The sequence below is a fragment of the Candoia aspera genome, chromosome 12 (assembly GCF_035149785.1).
Source record: "Candoia aspera isolate rCanAsp1 chromosome 12, rCanAsp1.hap2, whole genome shotgun sequence".
Lineage (NCBI taxonomy): Eukaryota > Metazoa > Chordata > Lepidosauria > Squamata > Boidae > Candoia > Candoia aspera.
The window spans coordinates 1226390-1251131 of record NC_086164.1 but is presented as its reverse complement, the minus strand read 5'-3'; the positions used below and the strand labels follow the sequence as shown (position 1 = coordinate 1251131).

At 48.8% G+C, this 24742-nt stretch overlaps 1 protein-coding gene across 2 annotated transcripts in view; it reads right to left on the bottom strand.

Annotated features, from left to right (window-relative positions):
* Nucleotides 1-3101: 3101 nt before the first annotated feature.
* The window catches only part of PLS3 (plastin 3), a 36926-nt gene continuing 15285 nt past the window's right edge, over nt 3102-24742 (bottom strand). Inside the window, exons 2-17 of one of the 2 annotated variants that reach the window (XM_063313327.1) lie at nt 16071-16158; nt 14111-14274; nt 13362-13491; nt 12655-12787; nt 12418-12499; nt 11558-11723; nt 10222-10364; nt 9450-9476; nt 9235-9330; nt 8482-8677; nt 7945-8023; nt 7712-7826; nt 6659-6792; nt 6050-6173; nt 5085-5209; nt 3102-4715 (exon numbers count right to left, since the gene is read on the bottom strand). In XM_063313327.1, coding sequence (XP_063169397.1) covers nt 4583-4715; nt 5085-5209; nt 6050-6173; nt 6659-6792; nt 7712-7826; nt 7945-8023; nt 8482-8677; nt 9235-9330; nt 9450-9476; nt 10222-10364; nt 11558-11723; nt 12418-12499; nt 12655-12787; nt 13362-13491; nt 14111-14274; nt 16071-16137 — 1914 coding nt within the window. In that variant the 5' untranslated portion in view covers nt 16138-16158 and the 3' untranslated portion in view covers nt 3102-4582. The remainder of the gene's footprint in view (nt 4716-5084; nt 5210-6049; nt 6174-6658; nt 6793-7711; nt 7827-7944; nt 8024-8481; nt 8678-9234; nt 9331-9449; nt 9477-10221; nt 10365-11557; nt 11724-12417; nt 12500-12654; nt 12788-13361; nt 13492-14110; nt 14275-16070; nt 16159-24742) is intronic. The other variant, XM_063313326.1, reaches the window with a different exon arrangement.

Sequence of the window (24742 nt, the reverse complement as noted above, 5' to 3'; positions counted from 1 at the left end):
TGTGTTCCACTTGGCTAAACGATGTGGTTAGTCATGAGGTCCGACAGAAGATAATTAATTGCAAAGAGCTTTGCAAAAACCCACCAGGTCATCCAACACAATTGCTCATCCTGTGGCTGTCTCTAGTTCAGCAGAAATGTCTAAACAAGAACAGGGTTTCTCGGCTTTGGCAGAGAGATGGGCTGAATGCTGTTCTTTCATGGAAGTCTCCAGGCAGCACACGCTTCAAGACGTTCTCGTGAGATGATCAAGCTATGCTATGTATGCCACCGAACCCCCTTCCCTGTGCCAAATCCTTTGTGTGGGTTCCCATGAGAGAAAGCATCGGCAAGTTTGTACTCAGGACTCCTACGAAAACTGAGGAACGCGCCCCACTAAACCGCCCCTAGAAACGGCACTGAATGTCAGTTGCCAGGACATTTTGGCTTCAGCAGATGGAGGGGACCGAGGCGCTGAAGATGCAGCAAGTCTTGGAAGCCGATCAGATGCCCGCAGTGGCACCTTCGTTTTTTTCAGCCTTGGGCTGATTAAATCTAGGCAGAATTTATCCCAGGAAGCATTTTTTCTTGGAATCTGATCTTTGGACCTCTTATGGAATAAACAACTTGTGTTCTAGGCGATGTTCCCTTCTCTTTCCCCAACTACTTTTATGATGGTGCTTCTGGTTACAGGAAATGCCCTGAGTTACTGTATTTACCTTTGCGCGTTGCAATCAGATGGTGTTACAAACTGTTATTCTTACAAAATTTATTATTGGGAGGGATCTTGAAGGCATAGAGCCTGTTCTGCAGCACTTCTCTTGTCTTGTAACTTCAGGCCAAGAAGGGGGGAAATCTGTGGCCAGCTCTTTCCCCAAGCCTATTTTTCACTTACGGAGCTTTGAATAACCCTACAATCTTTATTTTCCAATCTGCAATCATGCTTGGGAAAAAAATGGGCCCACAGACACACTGGTTGATAAATCCCACCATCCCCAGCCAGACTGGCTGTAATCCAGACCTTCTGAAGAACCCCCGATTCAGGAATGCTGATTCAGAGTGTGGGCTAAATTTAGCTGACCCTTCTTGGGCACGTGGGTTCGTGCATGCTTTGCAAAAAAGATACCCATCTGCACATGGCAGAGGGTTGGAGTGGGAGGGAGCCAGAGAAAAAGGAGGGCAAAAAGCAGCAGAAAACTGAACCAAGGGGGCAAGGGGGGCTGTGCCAAGGAATGCACAGAATTTGGCACAGACAAGAGGGGTCACTCTTGGCAAATGGGGCTCAAACATCAAGGCGATTCCAGAGGGAGAGGAAAAACCCCAAATCTCAGGCCTCATTCAGATCTGGTCTTTTTCAGGCAAGCTGCTTTGCCTGATAAATTAGGCATCCAGCTCCACATCAAATGGAGCTGGTTGGCAAACCTTCAGCTATGCCCCCTCTAAACGACTTCTGAGTCCAGAAGTGGAACTCTCAAATTACTATCCGTTCCTCTCACTCCAGGATTACCTTCTCAGCCTGATAAGGAGATCAGCCTCTTTCAGGTCTATCCACATTCCCATTTTCACGAAACATATGACAGGCGTCAAATGGGCGACAGTGACGCCCCAGGAGGACAACCCTTAGAGGAACAGGCAAGAAAAGCAGTGGGGAAATGTTCTGGGTCCCGAGAGGGCCCAGGATCCCCTCCAGCATCTTCAGGGCCAGAACCTTGGTTCAAATGCGACACTGAAATTCAGCAAATTTGAAACCTGGTGATTTTTCTGAGCAAGCCCAGGATTTAAATAGTACCCAGCCTCAGTGACTTTTGAGGTTAGAGGCACAATGAAGAAAACAGAACAATCTGTCCTAAGAGTTTGAAAGACATGAAGAAGGAACACGAAACACTTTGGAACTTCAGTTCTGTTGCAACCAACAGCAGATAAACAAACCAGGAATGAGGTGAGCCTTCCAGCCAAACTAGCATAACTTTGAGTAAGAATTCTTGACCACCTAACCCCACTCTTCCAACATAGTTGTGGGAGGACTGCCAAGTTGCTGGCAACAGGAGGGTATCCATCCAACCCGTTCGCAAACTGCTGCTGAAGCGGCACTTCCAGGGAATGGTAACCTTGTCTGTTGGAAGACGGTGGCGCCGAGAAACAATTTTGGCCCAGATTAAGAGCAAGAAAACAACTGCCTGGAGTGCCGATGCCTCCCAAGGGAGGGAGATCACTCAACCCTCCTCTCAGGAGAATGTGGAACTCATTTCCCACCCAGCTGTGATAAGACTAGGCAATGGAGCCGAGACCTTGAGCAATCAAAGTTAAGACTGCAAATCTGAATCCTGAGTTGGCTCGTCGATCTGGAAAGTTTAGGGCGCCCCCTAGTGGTCAAAAGGAACTCCAACAGGGTCATTTTCATTTTTCTTGTAGGATGCTTTACTCCCATGGTTAAATTCCTTTACTCATGTGTAACAAACTGCCGTTGGGGGGGATTTTTTTTTTATGTTCTTTACCCCCAACAGATTGATTTCTGGATTAGTGTGTTGGGTGAACCTAAGCATACATTTATTTATTGCTTTTTATAATTGTAATGTGTTTGATTTTTATGGGATTTTAACATTTATGGCTGTAGTTTGATTTTATTGTAAACCATCCAGAGTCCCTCTTTTGGGGGAGATGGGCAGTAATTAAATCTGAAATAGATAGATAGATAGATAGATAGATAGATAGATAGATAGATAGATAGATAGATAAAGTGTGTGAATGAACCAGGGTTCAAGGCAAAATGTGTTGTTACGAGCCTATACAATTGTGATTTAGCCAATAAATTATAAGTATGCAAACCATTGTTTAACCAGCTACGTGAACCCAGCCTTTGAGTGTGGAGAGTGAAGGAAACAAAGGAGGGGGCAAGTTTATTCCCATTCCATTTATATTCTTTTTAAGGACTAGAAGAAGATTTCGGCCCACTATCGACTAACCGGCAGGAATATGTCCCACAAACCAGCATGCTGCTGGTGTGTCCCATGATGGAATCGGAACAGTGATTTAACGCAGAGATCTATAAGAAACGCATCACCCAATAAGGATTCCAAGCCAAAGCTGAATTTAAAAGAGGTTTTGCTAAAGAAATCCAGATGACAGGTTTATAAACCATTTTATTTCTTCAACTGCTTTGCCACCACAATCCATTGCTATGAATATGTAAGAAGATGATCTCACGGGTAGCTAACAGCTTGCTAAAGCCAGAATATACTTGCTCCTATGGATAAAAGCCTTTTCTTTGGTGATAACATTTTCCTTTTATTTATAAAAAATAGTTTCTTTAATCTCAGCACATTCTGCCCTTCAAGTTACTGGTCCCTGCCTTTTGGAGAACAGGCCTGGTCTCATCTGTGGCGCCCTTCTCACACAGTCTTGAACAAACATCTTGTGTCAACTTAAATATCTGTTTTTTAAAAATGGCTTTCATACAGACTTTGGAAAAACAAAACTAAAAAAAATGTTCAGGCAAAATACAAAACAAAACAAAAACCAAGGCAACACATAAAATTGCATCAATTCAGTTCTCGGGGTTCAGTTAAGCCGTGGGCAAGGCAGTAACCTTTGAAAATGGCACCTCACGCAGAAACGAGTAATGTGAGAATGAAAAACTAGCCCCAAAGAAAACCCACGGTGCTTGTGCCAGAACAGGGAAGCCACAAGCAGCACCATTACTTCAAGAAGACTGCGGGAAGACTGAGCTTGGAGAGTACCATTTCACTGGCCGTTCAGGTTGGAACCCTTGAACCAGATGCCAGATCAGTCCCTGCGAAGTCCACAGGAGCACCACAAGGGGTAGCTGGGCACAGAACATGGCTTCCCAAGATTGGAAGCTCACACTGATATCCGAACAAAACAAAACCAAGTTTCTAGTCCTTAGGGAGGTGAAGATCGACTGAAAGTGAGAAAGAGCTGGGGTCTCAGAAGCCAGAGAGATGCCGCCTAAGGCTTTCCAGGGCACCGCTCCCTCTCCATGACTAAATCATGCAGAGCAGAGTGTGCCAATTAGCTCAGAATGGCAGGATAAATGATGCAATCTTGCCTAATTAGAATGATTTCTGTTACCTGGCTTTTGTCTTTGTTTCCTTTTGAGGCATGGCTTAAAAACACAACTCTGGTTACTGCATTTGCACCCATGACTTAACAGCAGATTAAATGGAGGGGGGAAAAAAAACTTCAAGCCCACCTCAGACCCTGGAACCACTAGAATTTTTTTTTTTTAAAAGGGCCTTTCTTTCCTTCTTCCTTTCAGGACAGAAGAGTGAGATGCAACCATTGAGGCCAATTCCATGTCTGGCCACTCTCCAGAAAACTGACCCGCAGGATGGGGAAAGAAAGCTTTGGTCGGCGCTGAGCGTGGATTGTTTCCGTGGCACTTGAGGAGATGCAACCTTGAGATTCCTGGGCAAGGAAGAGGGCAGTGGGCTGGTTCCCGCCCCCCTCTGAGACCTCTCTTCGCTTCCTGCCCTGCCAAGCAAAACGGAGAGTCCTTGAACTGAAGGGACCACCGCTCTGGAAGCTGACGATGGCGCTTTGGTCGGTGCGGCAACGGTGCTGGGGGGCGGGGGGTCCTCTGCTCTCTAAACGCGCTTCATCCCTCGGCCCATCAGGCAGGCAAACACAGTCATCACCATCTTGGGCTTCACCTCCACCAAATCCTCCGGGAGGGCATAGACGCGGGCGCCGATCCGCCTGGCCATTGAGACGGCGTACCTGGGGGCAAGAGAGGGAGGGTGCAGGCTTCGGCAAGCCCCAGTCGACCAGAGGTCGGCATGCGCCCCGGCTCTGAGCCCTGATCCTGGGCCGACTGAATTCCCACAGGGATGAATGGAGGGGAGATGGGTCAAGCTGCCCACGAAGGACACGCCTGGCGAGGGGTTCCGGCTGGGCTGCCTTGACTCACAGAAGGGGTAAACCCAGCCCTTTTGGCTTGCAATCCACAGCTGATGCCATGGCTCGGTCTTGTGCATGACTGGTTATTATGACTTCCTCAACAAGCTGTGGTTAAACCAGCTTAGCACAATGTCCAAACCAGCCTTGCACAAGAGGAGGTGAAAGAGCAACTGCATCTGGGCATCTTACTTGGCATTGCTATGTTTGTCTTCCTCGGAGAGGTCGCCTGTCTTCACAAGGTCATAACTGATGCAGCCGGGCTGAATGGCGTCAATTAAATCCACCACTGCCAAGCTGCTGCTGATACTTTTGTCCTGGAGAGAGAAATGAGGGTAACGTCAACAGACACGGTGGACGCGTGAGATGGATGCTGCGCGGTTCAGGGGAGGCGAGAACCCAGTTGCCAGAGAAGGGCCGCCCTCTTGGCCATGCGTCTTGTCTGCTGATTACAATGCTCAGATTTGTGGTGTTGAGAACGATGGATTTACGGGGCTTGGGCAAAGCACAGCCAACCTCTTCTTCTGGCAGCAAAGATACAACATCTTTTCCTGGTGGTGTCCAGGCTAAATTTTTCAACTATCACTGATTGCTTTGTTTTCTGGAAACCAGACAGCCATCTACAGATGGACAGGAAAACTATTACTGTCCTTCAAATAAACGAACAGAAAACTCTAGTATTATTTTACTGCAAAACCCCTTTATTTTAATTGGTCTTCAGATGCTTGGTAAGCCTTTAAAAATTCGGATGCTGGAATTGGGGGAATACTTTCACAGGGTCTGACCTAAACAGTAATGTCTGTCAATGATCCCAATTCATTCACTTCAACTTCTACCAAAGGAAGTCACTCCTGGGCACAAGCTGGCCACTTCTGTGGGCACAAGGCCCAAAGGGCAGGAAATGGATGTAGGAGTTGCAAAAGCTGCTGGCCAGCATGGAAAGCACTGTATCTCAAGCAAGAAACGGGCATAAACTCTTTTTAGCAGGGATGGCCTCTGACCTTGGCTGGTGGTGGAGACCAAGGCTGCAGATAGAGGGCAACTGACCTTTCCGAGCATATTTTTATGAGGATGTTTCTGATTTCAGAAGTCTAATTGCCCTTGCAACGTAATGGAGAAAAGAGGAAGAAGAAAACCAGGCAAGAGTTATTGCCCACCTTAAAGCTCTGGATGGAACTTGATTTCCCAGCTTCTCTCAAGGTCATGTTCACCCAGTTTACAATGATCTCATCATTTGCTTTCTGACCATCTCCGAGGTCCTCCAGAACATTCAGAGTGTGTCTGGGCAAAGGAGAGAAAGAAGCATTACTCAGCACACCAAAACTGGGAAAAGGTTCAAAGGAAACTGCTGTGTAGGTTTGAACCTCTAAAATGTAACGTTTTTCATGGAGAACATGAGCCCCAGATGGCTTGGTCATTAGGAAAGTGGCTTGCAGGCTAGGTTTTCTGGGCAACGGTGGCCTTCCTTGGAACTGAAGAAACTTCATTAAACCAGAAGGATTGTCTTTCCATCTTGCGCAGTTTTATCTTCTTCTCAATCATTTTGGGCAGATTGTGCTGCTTAGCCCTCAAAGTCATGAGCCCCAATAGAAACATTCTCCTGAGTCAAGGATAAAAATGGGTTGTCCCAATGTCAAAGGGGACAGGGCTTCAATGGTGCTTCAGTGACCACCATCTTTTTTTTATGACCATCCACCCAGATGCCACAGTTCCCAGGCCCCGCTCCTACAGAACAACATTTGCAGGCAACTTGGATGCAATGATACCTTCTCATCAGCTGCCAGACTACAGCCAGTGTGAGGGTCGGGTTCCCGTCGTTGAGATCCTGCCCGCCAATGCCAACCAAGGAGAACTTGGCTGGATGCTTTCCCAGATCAACAGCGTAGTTGCAGTTTTCTAGCTGTTTGATGAGAGAGAAGGACATTGAGAATGAGAAAGATCACAGTTAAATGTTAGGTTGGGCCAGGAAGCTGCCTCATGCCTATATCTTTGTGGTCTCCTTTTTCATCCCTCCTTGCTAGAAATCTTGAGCCGGAAATGCCCAAGAGCTGGCCTTTCTATAAGCAAAGCAAGGGCTTTGCCACTGATGGGAGGCTCTTATTTCACAGAATGCAAGGTGGGAGTTTGGCCCAGCCCTGCACGGGGTCCCAATTTCTGCTTTCGTTGGCCCCTGGAGCCACTGCGGAAAAGACAGGCATGCTTTCCTGCCGTTTTGAGATGAAAATCACAAAACACAATAGTATACACCCTAAAGTAGGCGAATCATAATTGAAAGTCCCCTTAACAACTTCCAAGAATGTAGACTGCCTTGCTTACGATATGGTTTCACCCATTTCGGAGCCCTCAGCCCTTGATGAGTAAGCTCCTTGGCCACCAAGAGGCTGCCCGTCCAGGTGGAGAAGAAGACCACAGCACAGAAGCATGTTGTGACCCCAAAACTATGAATCAAGGTAGCGGTTCTCAAACGGTGACCCCGGGGGCTTCTCAGAAGCTTCTTGGGGTCTTTCAGTAGGACACAGTCGCCCTTGTGTCACACCCTTGAAGGTGTGCAAATGTTCTGCCATTCCAAGTGTTACAACTCCAAAACAGAGTCAGGCCACTTCCAAAACCTTTGGATTGGGGTGTCCCGGGGTCAGACCGTTCCAGGATGAGAACACTTTCCTCAGCTTTTCTGCCCAGTGGCCGAGTGCGCGATGGGCACCTGGTGGGACGTGATTCAGGTTTGAGACAGCACACAGGAGTACGTTAAAAACAGGGGCTAGAAGTTTGTTCCCTGAACTTTGGAAATGGCTAGATTAGAAACAAACAGGCACCAGCACCTTCTTCATATTGGCCCCAAGTTTAGGGTACGGAGGTCTGTTGACTTTGTTCCAGTCGACGGGAACCTTGATCTTTTCATAGAGCTGCAGAATCACCAGGGCATCCTGCAGGTCACTGAAACAGGGAGCAGAAACTGACTCACTGAGATGTGCCAGGTTTAGGTTTCAAAAAAGACGCGACTGATGGATCCTGGCCATCCCCACGAGGCCTCAGGAAAGAAAGTGAGGCTTACGCGTAGAGGTGATTCACGTGGGGGTTCACACCAAAAGAATTCATCCAGTTGCGGAACGTCCGTTCTTCACGGGTTTCACCTGCGATGCAAAGAGCCTCCTTTATTTAAGAAATCTACCTTTGCTCCTCTACACAGACAACACGACAGATACAAAACCGGAACAAACGTCCTAAGAACGCTCAAACAACAAAGGAGCAAAGTAAATCTCCAGGTGCACGAAGATGTAAAGAGCAACTAAAAGGCAGCTAGGATCACACCAGATGGACTTCCCAAAAAGGCCTTCTCCCACTGGGCCCTGCTTCTTCTGGGGACGAGGGCACCCATGGCTACACGGCCTCAGAGGGAGGAAGTCTGGAGGAAGGGCCACTGAAGGCTTTGGTGAACCAGCGTCCTCCAGAAGTGTTGAAGGTGGAACGCTTGGTGTCCCAGCTGGCAGAGGACTTCAGGGGCAAGGAAGGGAAGGGCTGACTGCAGGCTTTCCCAGAAACATCTCCCTCCCGCCCTCCCATTAATCACACTGGAGGAGAGGGTTCTCACCTTCCAGCAGTGTCCAGTCAATGTCTTGGTTTTCTGGTTTGGTGAGGGCTGGGTACTTGTTGAACAAGTTGGCCACAAAGGCCAAATTCAGCTTGGGGTTCCCGCTTACAACATCTGTTGGGGTAACAAACTGCCGACAGCCCAGTCGATCTGCTTGCTGGAGCATGCACTCGGCCCTCTTGAGGTCGTCTTTCTCCTGCGGGGGAAGGAACGGCCCAGGGTGTACTTCCTAACATGGATTAGACGAGGCCACCGCCTCAGGAGCACCTCTTTTCAGGTGCGGTTTCCGAGATCTGGAAGACGGCAGGGTCCACAGGGATGTCAAGGAGGTCAAGATGGCAGCCGCGATCGTGCGACGGAGGCCGCCATTTTGACCTTTTTGATGCCTCCCCCCTTTGGGGTGCTCCTGATGGAAGGAGCTCCCTGTGGAGATAACCTTGACAGCTACCATGGATTAGCATGGCTCTCCTTCTACAAGGCCTTCAAATAAACAATTAAATGGAATTTGACAGTGAAAAGCAGCCATGGTTTTAACCCTGATTAAATGTTCCTAGGTGCTGCACGGTAGAGGGAACGCTTGAACCCAGAAGACAATCGACGTAACTTGGGAAGGATCTTGCAATAACTGCAAAAGTTGGGCCACAGAAAGTATCGGGCGGGAAATACAGCTTCTTTCAAATATTAGTTGAAAGGCAGACCCTTTGGGGACCTGGGATTCCAAGCTTCCTGGAGGCCACTGGCGCCCATACTCACGCTGAAGCCTGACATATTGATATCGATCTGGGGCTCTCCTTCCTTCTGCCCTTTGGGGGCAATTTGGTTGAGGAGATGGTAGTAAGCTCTGGAGTCCTGGCGAAGGAAGAATCAGAACAAACGCATGAGAGGCAGCTGGGCTTCTTCAGTCCCACGCTACAAATCGACCCCACGCGACAAAGCATGTTAACCGGAAGTAGAAATGGTTCCTGTACCTTAACAGAGTTATGGAAGTCGGAAAGCTTGTAAAATCAAGAGGGGAAAAAACAAAGGAGAGAGAGTGAAAGGAAGTCCGGACAGCGTGGGAGAGAAAGTAATTAAGAACGTTAGATGGACAATCATTTGGACCAAGAAGGCCGAGGCAGGACGTGCCAACCTTCTGACGCTTCCGTAAGCAAGGAATGGACCAAGGTTTTCACACCTCAGCCCCTGCTAGATCCACACCTTGGGGGCGCTGCTTACCACTAATCCTTACCACCAATCCCCATGTTGGCAACGTAACTGCCCTGTTGGATGGGGCAATGGGCTGCACTTGCCAGAGGAAGATGGCACGGTCAATTCCAGCTGGCAGAGGAAGCAGACCGTAGCATGTCCCCCGTCCCGCCCCAGTTCCAGCAACAGCCTCTGTCCCAGATGCACAGCGCCCTGCCCGGAGCACCCGTGTCCTGGGAAATGCTGCAGAGAGCCAGCAGAGCAGCAGCATCTTAAATAAGCAGGTGACACCTCAGGAGGAGGTAGGACCAGCCTCCTGTTGGGAAGTCTTGACCACGGTCCCAGCTACCCGGAAGAGGGATGAGAGGGGAGCAACATTTGTTCCACCTGGGCTCCAGCAGAGGCGGTGGCTGCTGTTACCCCAGTCTGTCCAACTCACTTAATCCAGACCAGTGAAAACACATCCAAGGCAGAGGCTCCCTGGAAGACCATCCAACTCCAGAGCTACCCTCCCCAAAGGCCTGCTTGGCCTACCCCCACCAAGACCCCCAATACCTTTATCTCGGAGCTGAAGTTGTTGATCTTGTGCCACCCAGCATTCTCCAGGTGGAAGTTGGCCCACCGCAGGAGAAGCTCTTCTGGGGACAACTTCATCAGGTCCTCCAAGGTCTCTCCATCACGCAACAAGGCAGCCAAAGCTGAAAAGCAAATCAATGCAGGGATAGAGAGAAGTCTCACCGGAGGCCTCCAATTCATGGTTCCACCCTCCCCGATGAACATATTTCACTTATCTCTCCATTAGATGTAAGCCCTCGCTTCCGCCAGGAGCTCATGGAGGCTTCCATGGAGAACTCCCTTCATTTGATCCCCACAACTGCAAGCCTGTGAGGAGGCTGGGCTGAGATGGTAACTGGTCCAAAGTCACCCCATGAATCTACAGGGCTAAGGGTGGATTTGGACCTGGGTCTCCCCGGTCCTGGTCCAACCCCTTGACCACAGCACCATGCTGGCTCCCAAAGACATTCGGAGAAACCAACTTAACACTCAAGTGGTTTATAAAAATGGCCTCCGCTAAATCTTAATCCTTAGATTTGATCTCTAACTTTATTTACAAAGGAAGCCAATTAATGGCTTGTCTTTGACAGATGTTTTTCCTTTTTGATTATGCTGGATTATGAAACCAAAATAAAGTTATATAAAGGATTTAACTTATGAGAAGCATAAGCCAATTTATTGGATTTGGCCAAGAGAGAGAGCATCTACTTCAGTATTCTAAGAGGGAGGGAGCAAACTTCTCTTGCCAAAAACTTGGCCTTTAGAAAACAAAGTTTGCAATCCTATCCTTACCTAGAAAGAAGCGGGATGCAATTCTGAATTAACAAGTTTAGGAAACACTTTGGTTTAACTGATAGACAGACATCTGTTTAGATCAGTGCTTTTCAAACTTGGCAATTTGAAGAGGTGTGGACTTCAGCTCCCAGAATTCCCCGTGCTGGCTGGGGAATTCTGGGGGTTGAAGTCCACACCTCTTAAAAGTGGACTTCAAGTTGCCAAGTGTGGAAAAGCACTGGTTTGGACATTCTGCTGGCATATCCCATTCCTTGCACAGTGCTTAGATAAGTAAGTATTAAGCACAACTCTCTTACCATCCTGTTGCATTTTTATCTCCCCCTTGAAGTCTTCCCTGCCAAAGGCTAATGTAACCATCCTCCCACCCATTCAGGGCCCTCTGCAATGAACAGTGGAAACTGGCACCGTTACACAGCCATTTGCACAAGCTACCTCCCAGCAGAGTTTCATCCCCTGCCTGGATGGGGCTCTCTTGCCTTCATTTTTGCTGTCAATCAATCAATTTTATTTCAGTCATAGACTGAATTTTATTTTAGCATACCTTCATTTTTGCTGAGCTCTATGTCTGCAAACAAGCCAATCTTGATAATCTGCCACAGCAGGCCAAGGACCAAGTGGGGCTTCCCTTCCCTTAAATCCTCTGCTCCAATATTGACCACGTGGCAGCCGATGGCGGAAGCAGAATTCAGAGCCAAATTCAGATTTTCCTGCAAATGAAGGAGCCATTTAGAAGGATGTCGTATGGAGTCTTGAGGCTCTGCAGCCCCAGAACCTTTTGGAAATGAGATTCGGATCAGCTCATGGCAATGCCTAAAATGGCCGTGAACCTGCTCCTCCCCCACGAGCGGCATCCAACGAATGCTTTGCTGAACCATAATATTTAAGATTCCGTGTTGCAAACCTTGAACACAGTGATAGCACGTTGTAACCAACATGGAAACCTGCAGCTTTCTCACTCTGCGGGAGAAAGGTAAGGCTTGAGACTTTGGTGACTGATCAAGAAAGGAAGAGAGAAAAAGGAAAAAAGGAAAGATAGAAGAGGAAAAAGGAAAAAGGGAGGAGGGAAGGGGAAGAGAAGGGAAGACGGAAGGGAAAAGAGAGAAAGGGATCTAACTGAAAAACTGGCCAGGTAGAGTCTCCACGTCAATAAGTGCCAAACCCAGCCTTAGTTAGTCCTCCTCTTCAATCGCGATTAATATTTCCTTGGCAGCATCTCTTTTGTCGGAAAGGCTTCTGCTTTCAATGCCCAACAAAGAGGCAGTACAAAAGCCCCTTTTAATAATTAAAGGCAAACAAAACCCATCTCCCTTGGATAATGAACAAATCCAGTATTATTTAAGCCGTGGGGTGGGGGGCAGGCGAGGGAGGGAGGGAAAAACCTGGAACACAGTGGCTCCCCACCTGAATTATGAATGGGGTGAGTTTCTTCTTGTTGATGGCTCGTTCATCAATTGTGTCAGGAACAGAGAGGTTGATCATTTTACTGAAGGGAAGCGAGAAGGAAAATAAACACCCACCCTGAAATCGGTGGCTTCAGAGAGCATCGGAAACCGCCTCCCGCTTCAGCTTCAGCTGATTCATGGGCGGTTCCCCTGCGCACCTCCCGCCATGCACACCGTCCCAGGGCAGAAGCCTTACCACAACACAATCCCATCCCCAACAGCCTTGAAGAGGTCATCCGTGTTGGGATTCATGGGAACGACGTGCTTACAGTCCGGGTCGTTCTCCAAAGCTTTGTTGATCCAGTTCACAAAGGCGTATTTCTCTTCCTCTGAAGCAGAGAGAGGCTCTGAGATTAACACTCAAGGGACACCAGTGAAAATCCCACCACGCTGCAGCTCAAAGCCCAGGGGCACCTGGGGGGTAGGTGGGGGGGCAATGGGTCCCAAGGGCAAGATAGCAGACACAACACACAATGCAAGTTCCCCCCTTGTTGTAAGGCTGCTGATGCTGAAGGGGTGGGGCCTGCGTTGCAAGGCCATGTCCACCATCTTGCCCTTTTCTGCCCCCTCTCCCCTTGCGGAAGCCTCGGTCGATGCTGCATCAATTATTAGAAAAGTCCTGAGACAGACTTTCTCCCTGCTTTAGGTCGCTCAAGAACCATTAATATCCTAATAGTGGAGCTTAGGTCTGCCAAGGAAGGTGGACAAGAAAAACGAACTGGAAGAGGTTTAACTGTTGGGACTTTGGCAACAAAAGAAAAGGTATCCGCGTGGTGTGGTCTACGGAATGTATTAGGGTGGCTGTGAAAAATTCAGGGCAGATGTTGACACTGCAGAGAAGGGCCTTGTCCAGTGACACTGCTTGCCAAGGAGGTGAGGTGAGCTGAACCTCCCAGGCAGTACCTGAGTAGGAATGTTGGGTGCCTTCGCTGGAGAGCTCCGAAGTGCCCCCAATGGCACAGATGCCCTCCTTCCGGTTGATGGCCTTCCTGAAGGTCTTAGCAATGTCACTGCTTTTCACTTCTTGGAAGATCTGCAAGCGTAAATGTGCACCGTTACCTCAAGGCCCTGAGGGACTTGTGGAGGCATCTGGAGGGCGCAAGGCTGTGGAGGGTTGGGCTAGACCCCAAGAAGGCTTTTGTGTTGCTTCACAGATGCCAAAGTCTAACTCGCTAGGATCTAGTCTCATCTTGGGATACAACCCAGAAGAATTTCTGGGAGTGAAGTGAGGGGGGAACCGGGCAGCAGGAGAGACCCACACCAACCCTGAAGACTCTTCCAAGACCCCCTTCGGTTTCAGCCGTGGGTCTCGGGAACAGCTGCAGTGTGCCTGAAGAAACAACAGCCCAGAGAGAAACTTCTTAGAGGGAAGGATCTGCATTAACCCAGCATAATGTTAATTCTGAGGAGCCCCCAATTGCTGGCTCTGTTTTCCCTGCTCTGCTGCTTTCAGTGTGGTTTTATTGCTTTATACATTTTAACTGTTTCATGCTCTGCCCAGAAAATTGCTGTAATTGGGTAGTATAATAATAGGATGAAGAAATCCACAGATTAAGGGCTGAAGACACGAAAACTGGACGGTCTCCCAGGAAAAGCCAGTGCTCGGGGTTTGGGGGATCAGAGGAGTAACTTCAGAATGGTTCCAGCCTTACGTAAACAAACTCTTCGAAGCTGATCTTCCCATCTTTGTTCTTGTCCCCATCAATCATGAGTTTCTGAATGATCTCCCTGACTTTGTATCCCGGGAGGGGGAGGTTGGCTTCCTTGAAGAGTTCGTGCAGCTCGTAATCACAGATAAATCCATTGCTGTTGAGATCTTCCAGGCGAAAGAAAAAGAGGAGATGGTAAAATGAGGACAGGAGCAATACAGGGGTCTGATCTGAAGACCCCCGTCCTGCCTTCAGTTCCGTCCCACAAGCCCACCATCCAAAGTCACTTGAGGCCTTTGGCCACTTCCTGGTCAACTGTGGGTACCAGGTCCAGTTTATTTATTTATTTGAATTTATTAGCCAACTCGAATGGACTCTGGGCGATATTCAAAATGGGAAAATCCATAAAAACAGGTAAAATATCAAACCAATTGGGCAGCCCAGACTAAAATAATCTTACAGACAACAAAAATCAAACAAAACACGGGCCCTAGACCAGAGTTTCTCAACCTCAGCAACTTTAAGATACGTGGACTTCAACTTCCAGAATTCTCATCAATGGCCACGCTGGCTGGGGAATTCTGGGAGTTGAAGTCTACGCATCTTAAAGTTGCTGAGGTTGAGAAACACTGGTCTAGACAGACAATAACACGTCAGCTGCTACTAAGCCATACACTAGCATTCCCAAACCCAGACAGTCTCCTTCCCCAGCCAACATGGCCACTGTGGAGAATTCTGGGAGTTGAATTCACACATCTGGAGTGCAGCTGAAAATGGCCATAAACCATGGTGTGCAATCTTCAAGGCTGGGTTCACATACCACAGGAAACCCCCTGCCAGCAAAGCAGGTTTAGATAAGACCACCCAACAAATGCTGGTGATGGATCCGTTACAACCTCAGTTCCCTGCTGACCAGACTGCAGCCACCTTCTCTTTTTCGTTTTTCAGTGCCCTTGCACACTCCTCACAGGTAGAGGTTGGGTTTTGCTTTTTCCACTCTGGGTCCAGCAAACCCACAAGGGGGCACTACAAAGCTGCAACATCCTGTTTTCCCGAAAGCCAGGGGCATCAGGCCAGAGGTTCTAACCCTTGTTACGGGTCAGATCTGAACTGGGCCCCCAAAACAGGGATGATTCTAGCCTTGGCAAGCATGAGGTTCTCTCCTTGGCCCTTGGGAAAAACGGACCCAACATTTCAGGACAAGATTCCCCCTGTTTCAACCCAGCAGCAGACTCGAGTCAGGCAGCCTCTCTCTTTTGCAAGTTGGCACCACATGAGAAATGACTGGCATGCTTTCCAAGAGCCTTGCAAACAGCCAGTCACTGTGCAGCAAGTTAAAAATTGGCGGTGGCTTTTTGGATGTTATTTCTCATCAAAGAACCTATGACTAGCAGAGGCTCAGCAGGGCCTGGCAACTAAAAATGCCCTGGAGCTGGCTACGTTCTGCAGAATTATTTGCAAGGCGGATGCATTCAGGTTTCTGTGACTAATTTCAGAATGAACCCAGAGAGAAAAGAGGTATCTTTTTGCACAGCAAGGAAATATAGCAGTCATTTTTATAAAGGCTATTTTGGGACAGGAAGTGTGAGGGGTACATTATCTACTCTTTAGCTGCCAAACTAAGAGCAACAGCCTAGCTGTTCGCTCAGAGGGTGCGAGAGGAATTGTGTGCATCATGATTCTTTCCCTCTCATGATGGCCTTACAAAACAAACAGGGCTAACCCCTCTTGAAGAGCAGAATTTTTGTGAGTGAAGGGTATCTATCAAACGCACCCAAAATACTGAAATCAAAGGAGGTGAGTATTATGACTTCTTTACCCAAATCAGAATTTATATAAGCGTAGCTGGTGAAAAGCAAGAAAGGCCTTAGGAAATGTTAATGATTGCAAAAACCGACGTTCTAGGGAACCAGTCCAACCTAAATGCACCATTTGTGGCGCTTGGAAGCACAGAACCACTTACCAACTTTGGCAAAAGCTTCCCTGAGTTCCTCCAGCTCATCTTTGGATATCTGTGTAACGCTGGCCATTTCTGTGCATTAAAACAACACCTAAAAAAGGGGGCAGGGGGAGGGAGAGAAGAGGGGGAGGGATCAATACAGGAAGTCCTTGAATTACAACCATTCATTTAGTGACTGTTTGAAGTTTGACGGTGCTGGGGAAAGTGACTTACGACCGGTCCTCGCACTTATGACTGTTGCAGGGTCCCTGTGGTCACATGATCAAAATTCAGGTGCTTGACGATCGTCTCGCATTTACGACAGTTGCAGCATTCTGGGGTGTGCAATCACCATTTGCAACCTTCCCAGCCAGCTTCCAACAAGCAAAGTCAATGGGGGAAGCCAGATTTGCTTAATGACTCTGGTGATTTGCTTATCAACCACGGTGATTCACTTAGTGACTGTGGCAAAAAAGGTGGTAAAATCAGGCGAGACTCACTTAACAACCATCTTGTTTAGCAATGGAAGTTCCAGTCCCAATGGTGGTTGTAAGTCAAGGACTACCTGTAAATTAGGAGCACAAACGCATAACCCAGTACTTCTCAACTTTAGCAACTTTAAGATGTGTGGACTTCAACTCCCAGAACTCCCCAGCCAGCCACATCTTGCACATTTTTCCAGCTGCAACTATCCAGTGCAATGCAAGTCCACACATCTTACAGTTGCTAAGGTTAAGAAACACTGCCCTAACCAATAAGATTCATTAATCCACAGAGGTAACACAACAGACAAGAAGTTTAGCTGTTTAATTTTACCAGGGTTATGTTACTACACTGCTAAAGAGTTGCACCTCCCACCTGGCACAGAGAAATTTTCACTAACCCTGGAGTTTTTAGAGAGAATTCTACATTACAGTACAGTAAGCCCTGTAGATGGAGAGCTACAGCTCACAAAACCTTCTGCCTTTACAAAAAAAAAAAGTTAATCAAAGGGGACATTACCGACTCCTGATTTTCTGCTACAGTAAAGCCTGAAATTTACCGATGCTTTCCGGGATCTGTTCAACGCGAGGGCACCTCGTTTTTAAAAGCTGCAGCAGTGGTAAAAGAATAGCCATTTCAGCTACTTCGCATTGGCTGAAAAGATCCACTCCTAATTCGGTCCTCTTTTCAAACTGGTTTATCAGTCCTGGCTTTCTGTCACCCGGGGATGTAAACGTCTTGAGCAAATAAACAAACCCTGTATATTGTGTTCCCAAGGTCCTAGCAAACATGCTGGGTTGCAGCTGTTGTGCCGTATTTGTTCTTCACATTGCCACCCCACCCTCCCGCGAAGCAGAGGGAGCTCCTGAGCACAAACACAACAGAGCCAGGAGGGGGCTGGATCGGGGACTGAGACTGAGCCCCCCAGGCCAGACAGGGAGTTTCAGGGTTCTGGCAGGGAGGCCTTTAGGAAGCTTTAATTTGGAAGGTGTAACTGTCCAGGATTGAAGTTAGCAACCCTCTTGGTAAAGCAAGCGCTTCCTGCTGGGTCCGGGCCCAGCCCACCTGTCTGAGCAACCTGGCAAAAAGCTGGATAAAACTGGAATCACAAACAGCAGGATCAAAGGTCAATACAGGAAGGGGTGTCAATGGACTCTTCTGGCCTGGGAAAAGTGTGCTCAAAAAACGGCCATGACCGACGAGTTCAACTGCGTGGCGAAAGCTAGCTGCCTGCCAGCAGGTTTTGTTGGAAGAGCAACAGGGAACCTCCCCTCCCTGTTTGCAGTGCAGTCGCCCCCCCACATCTTGCACATTTTTCCAGCTGCAACTATCCAGTGCAATGCAAAGACTTGCAACCCAGAGAATCATGACTCCACCATTATGCTGGAATTGCTGCTCCGCAGATTTCAGGAGCCACGGCGCTGCCCTTCTTCAGTCCTGTCCCCAGACTGAACTTCTGCATGATGCACAAAGAGAGGGAAGCCCCCCCCCCCCCATGGCTGGGAACTTCCAATTCATAGTTGCATTCAGAAATGAAGGAAAATGACCCGAGATTCATTAGACGAGGACTCCCTCCTTTGCCCAGCCGGTCTACCATCCCAGCAAGAGAAAGATTAGAAACAGGAATCTTGGAAGCTCTTCTTACTGATCTATTTTGTAACGGTGGGGGTCACCTTTCGAGAGAGGAATGTGTAAAAGAAGAACTGAAACCAGCAGGGATGTGCCAACAGGAGTACATTGCTGTGAGGTTTCCAGGAGGAGAGGACCCCCCCAGGCCATCCTGTCTCCTGGCCTTTAGTGGAGGACATGAAAAGGGGCCACCAGATGTTCAGAACCACCAAGCCATAGACAAATATTTCTGGAAAGCAGAGGTCAAGGGACAGATAGGCGATCCAAGGACAATTCACCTTCTCAAGGAAGGCAAAACGGCGCCCATTTCCTTTGTGATTTAAAGCAAGGGGCAATTCTGTCCCCTTCTGGGGTAGACAGACTGATCCACCTCTGCTCTGGAGCAATTTTGTCTTTATGTGGAGTAGGGAGATTTCCTCTGCAAAAGCAGATCTTCCTGTCAGTAAACAAGCCGTGATGGGGGTGGAAGGCAAAGCTTGCGGATGAACCATCTCCTACTTTTCTGCAGCAGCCTCGCTGAAGCCCAAAAGGATGAGCCATTTCCTTGTTTGCTAAATTCTTTCTGTGCTGTTTGTCCCTGTTTATGGCCAGTGCGAGATCATTGCGCAACACTCCATGGCCCACATGCTGAGAGGAATTATCCAGCTTTAAAATGCACCCCATCAGGTTAGCCCCAGACTCAGTTTCGGGAACACGGAGTAAGATTTACCACTTACAAAAAAGCAGACAATAAATCCAACCAGTGTCTTGGTGATGAGACTGCTATGTATTTAACCGAAGGAGGTATTCATTCACTAATTAGTTAAGTGTTGCTTTTACTAGTAGGAGTAAACCACAAAGTCAGGGAACGCCCAGCAAGGAGGACAATCTGGAGGGAGTAGCCAGCCCGGTGACATCAGCCTGATTCAGGATGGACCCACCAACAGCCACATCTGAATGTGCAGGACAGGAGCCAAGACAAAGTCAACACAGCCTTCTCATGGCCTGGAACAGCAGATATCTACTTTCACCCTGTGAATGGCTGTGATTTTTAACGTTTGAGTTTGGGCTGGCTGGGGGTGATGGGAGTTGCAGTCCTAGACTTCTGGAGGGCACTGAGTAGGGGAAACTAAGTCAGTTTACTTGGTGCGTGTCACATGAAAGAACTTTGCAGACGTTACTCTCTGTTATCGTAATTGGCTGTGGAGCCCTGGTGGGGAGCTCAGTTTTGCACACAAGTGAGGTCACATGCAAGTGCCTCCTTCTGAGAGGACCAGCATTTCTTCTGGATCTTTTGATTCTCCATCCCCAGTTCTTTTCATGTGCTACTTCCTTTGGCTTTGATGAAGTTAGGGTGGCCTGAATTACTCTATTTCAGACATGGAAGTGATGACAAGGGGCAGAGCGGGTGGGAAGTCTAAGCGGGGCTGGCCTCAGACGGAGACCAGGGTCTTCCCAAAGCCAAGGAGGGGGGTTCACTCCATTGGCATTGGCAGGAAAAGAAAGGGAGGGGACCTTAATGTCGAAACAAGACCTAGCAGCAAGACAGCTGCTCAGTGTCTCTGACATTCTCAGTGGAAGGGCTTTCAGTGATCATTTGATTCAAATAATAGTGGACCTAAAGAGGAATCCTCCTCTCTCCCCACCAAAAATAACTGCATCCAGAGTACGAGTATTCAAAGGACAGGTGCCGGAGACTGCCCATCCCAGGCTCATCTTTGGGAAATGTTTTGAGGGGGGAGCAATGAACTTTTACTGCATGTCATGGAACCGCTTTAACATCCCTGGGCTTCTGAATAACGTCTCTAAAGATCTCTAAAAAGGAGAAGTTGGAAGGGACCTTGGAAAGCACCTAGCCCAGTGTTTCTCAGCCTTGGCAACTTGAAGATGTGTGGACTTCAACTCCCAGAATTCCCCAGCCAGCTAATGCTGGCTGGGGAATTCTGGGAGTTGAAGTCCACACATCTTCAAGTTGCCAAGGCTGAGAAAGGTTGATCTAGTCCAACCCCCTGCCCAAGGCAGGAACCCAAACAGAGGGCCACCCATGTATAAGTGTCGGTTCCCAGACGGAAAAATATCCAAGCAACAGCCGCAACCTTCCCCGTTATCAGCGAAGAGAGATGCCTCCCCTCCTGGGCACCAGGAGGCTGTGAGAAAAAGTCCCGGAGAGGCTCCGCCCGAACACACACCGAGCTATATCGGGGCTCCACTGAAAACGGTTCGGCTGCTGGAATCCTTGCACCACAACTCCTACCATTTCGATATGTCTTGCCAAAGAGAACTCCAGGAGGAATTTGGATTTATTTCTCCAGGTGCACCGATTCTCACAGACTGGAACAAACACAGTGCAGTGACGAAACAAAATGTTGTGAAGCAGGCGGTGGGTCCTTCCCTCACAATGACGGCTGGGCATGACCAGTTTCCCCATGCCGAGGCCCGCTTTGGTTGCGATGACCGCCAATCCTTCCATATTTTAAACGTGCGACAGCCAAAGTGAATTTGGAGGGGGAGGGGGACACATACATGCGTGGCCAAATACAAAAGTCCCCTAGAAACAATGATATACTAGTGCTCCAATCTTCTCCTGCAGCTTGGAGATTTGGGGGGCAGGGGGAGAGAGACGCATTAGAGCAATGTTTCTCGACCTTAAGATGTGTGGACTTCAACTCCCAGAATTCCCCAGCCAACAAGGCAGACCTGGGGGTATGTCTTGCTATCAGCATGCTTTAGGGCAAGTTCTCACATCTGGAAATGAAAAGTAGATTTGCTTTGCACGTGGAAGGTCCACCTTTGCCAGCATGACAAAAAGCTCTTCTTTTAAAAAAAAATGCTCAGTTTTTCCAAAGGCATCTAAGAAAGAAGTTATCCCTTCATTTTACGGCAACCAACTGGGGAAGGCCATGGCAAACCACCCCGCTATAGTCTGCCAAGAAAACGCCATGAGAGCGGCGTCCCCCCAAAGGGTCAGGCGTGACTCGGTGGTTGCACAGGGGACCTGTCACCTTTCACACACACTCTGTAGCCCACACCCCCGGGGAGGAGTTTGCTCCCCCCCCCAGGTCATCCATCACTGACCAGCCCTATGAAATAAGCAAGTCCAGCAACCAAATCTTCTTCCAACTGTTTAGCCTGGGGCTGCCCAAACTTTCCCCCTCACCACCGAAAACCGCTGATGAGAAAGCCCCCTTTACCCAATGTAGGTAAAACACTTCAAGTCAATTTAAACGTCCCCGTTGGGACTGGGTAATGGGCTTGTGTGCCGTTACTCGAAGAAAAACCACTTTTACCCAATTTTGGTAATTTACCCAGGTTTGGTTTAGCCACTGCTGCAGCAGCAGCAACAAAAACAGATAACGCAATGTAAATGATGCGAGAGAGCCAGGATCGCAAAGAGTTCTCATGAGCCTTTGTCTCCTGAAGCGCCTTCACCCTAGGAAAGTTTAACTCCACGTTCCTACCTGGAGAAGTAGCCAGTGGCTTTTATACAACACACACACACAGACACACACACCCCTTTGTGGGTTCTTTACCAAAATATTTCTTTAGTTTGCCTCTTCCCAAGGAGAAAAATGCTCTTGGAAAACATTTCCCCCAGCAAGGTCATTCAGCCCCCCCGAAGTCAGGCAGAATCAGCCCTTTCGCCACAATCACAAGATGGCCCAAATATTGCTGATTATAAAAAGCACATTCTGAAGGGGGAGGGAAGGATGGGGGGGGAGAGAATTCCCAATGTGCTGGCAAAGACATTCCTCGGAAGAAAAGGAAACATTCTCCCAGCAGCCTTCCCACAACTGCATGCTTGCTAAATCAAAGCTATGCTTCAAAAATAGACTTTATTTCTTTATTTATTTGCATTGGTGCCAGTTTGGAATGCAGGGAAGAGATCTCCCCGCCCCACCTGTAAAAAGCTAGAATGTCAAGGATAAAATGTCTAATCTGGTCTGTTCTGAAGCATTCCAAACAATGTGGTTTTCCACTGTTCATCTTATTGCCTCGACATCCCATCATCTCAGTCTGATGCAGGCACAGATGAAGTAGAGCAGTGTTTCTCAAGCCTTAACAACCTTAAGATGGGTGGACTTCAACTGCCAGAATTCCCCAGCCAACATGCTGGCTGGGGAATTCTGGGAGTTGGAGTCCACCCATCTTAAAGTTGCTGAGGTTGAGAAACACTGAAACAGCAGTTTGGAATCCAATCCACCTGTCCTTGGCCACCACTAACCAGCTGGAAATAGTCCACCTCCTTCTCACAATAAACTCTAGGGCTCTGGCAAGGCACCATGAAAAGGGTCTTCTGTAGTCCATGCCGAAAAGTATGTGATCACATCAGCTGTATTTACTTCTTATTGTCTCTACGTCGCATCATCTTATTGATGGGATGTAGAGGAATACACTGAAAGGCATTTTAAAAAAGGTTTTTCAGGCCATAAGGGGGACGAACAAATTCCTCAAAAAGTGAATCAGGCAAAATCAACTATTATAAAACCATTTTTAAAGAAAGCTATCTAAAGTAAACCATCCATACTTTCTAGACTACTTGGATTCTGCAGCCTCTGCAAATCCTCATCGCAACTTTTCAAGGGGGAAGGTTCGAAGCTGGGAGCTGGGTGGACAGCACAGCAAGCAAGGCCAAGAAGGTCCCATGATCAAAGCTTGCGGCCTCCCTGCCAAGGGTGTTTAGCAAAGGACTCTGGTGACCAAGTGGAGAAGCATTCACTGAAGCTGCTGGTTCTTGTTCTACAACAGGAACCAAGGCAAAACAACTTGCACGGGATTATTGTGGGCCAGCAACTTTTATGGACTTGTTCACAAGGAAAAGGCAAGCTGTGGTTGCCATCAGCGTCTTTGAACCTGATGGACTGTTCAGGAGTTGGTTTGGAAGAAAACGGTACTGGTGGGGTAAGTCCATCTGCAGGAAGAAGTGGGTCATCCCATTGCTGGTGGCCTCGAGATGAAGGAAAAGGAAACGGGATGAGAGTGAACAAGTGCTAAGCGTGGATATAAATGACCTAGGCTCAGTCGCCTAAGAAGTGGCCTCTGAGGCATCCTGCTACCAAACCCACCTTTCCAAGCAGGAGCTGTCTATTGCTTTAGAGGGATATTCAAGGAGGGGAGGCCTGGCGTCCTCGCAAAGCTCACCACCAGCAGAGGAGGCGTTCAGGAGCCCAGCCCCAGCTTCCTTCCTCCTTCCCGGTCTTGTTCCCAAATCTAAGGATGCTTTTACTTGTTGGGCATCATGTTAGCAGTTTCAGACCATGAGACACAAAAAGCTGTTTTCCATCTGGCATTACCTCATGACCCACTCACTTAATTCCTGCTGGAAAACGACACACCTCCGCCTACAAGACACGAACCGTCTGTCACGCCAGCACAATATCGACTTAGCAAGTGAGGCAAACAACGACATCACTGCCACCTCTGGGACATTTCAAGGTTCAGGGCCTCTCTGGATCTCTTTGATCCCCCTGGATTTACAGTGGGGCAGCCTCCAAGCAGCTGCCACAGCCCTTGCTCCATCTGCTGTGTTGCTCCAAAGGAAAGCACTGGCCAGATGTTTCTTTTTACCAAGTAAGGCCAACTTGCACTCCCTGTCCTAGACCTTCTCCAGATGTGCAACATTCTCACTCCCATCAACCTTCTCATGGCTTTCAACAAGGAAGCAAATCAGAACCGGTGCCCTTGGCCTGGGGAACCCCGAGAGGTTCCCCCCAAGCAGAGCAGAAGGGAAGAACTATGCTGAACAACCCAGAAGAGGAACCACCATAAGGATTCCCCACCCCACCCCCACCCTGGTTTCCCCCATTCAATGCTCATCTGCTCTATCCTGCCATCGTGCAGACTGGCAGGAAACCTGAGACTCCGGAGCGGAGGGAGGAGGGAAGAGAAGAAAAGTTAAGCACAATGAGGGGGGAAGGCAGACCAGCCGAATCTCCCACCCTCCTTCCCCCATGCTGCAGCAGGACTGGGCCGGACTCGGCTGGCCAAGGCGGCCCCTCCTCACCTCGCCCGGTCGGACCCCAGAGGCAGGCAGCAGGCTCTTCTTCGGCCCAGCCCAGGCACGAGATGGGACACTCTCCCATGCCCAGAAAGTTAAATCTGGAAGCCCCGCATTCTTCACAGCTGTAATTCTAGGCAAGCAAGTCAAACATTTCCTGCCAGCAAATGAGGGTGTGCGGAGAGGAGAGGAGGCTGTCGCTGACGGCCCTCTTGGTCTGGAATCGTGCATTACACAGCAAAGCTCGAACACTTGCGCACATGCACACACACGCGCACACACGCTACCCACCACCCTCTCCTTGCCCGCCACAGACAGATCACAGATCTAGTCTGCCGGGAGCAGCGCTGGCTTCCCCAAAAGCCAGCCGGCGCTGCTGAATGCATCCAATATTTACAACCGCAAATTGTAGAAGCGGGCAACTGGGGCTCTTTGGGAGCCACAGGCATCCCCCTCCCACGCCACTTGGGCGCATCTTCAGGCGCAAAAGGGGCTTCTTTCTCACCCCTCGGCCTTTCCTTCTCTGCCCCGGACAGGAGTAAGGCTCTCGGTCCGGCCAACTCGACAGCGCATGGACGGAGCCACCCACAATTTCACCCTGCTGAAGCAG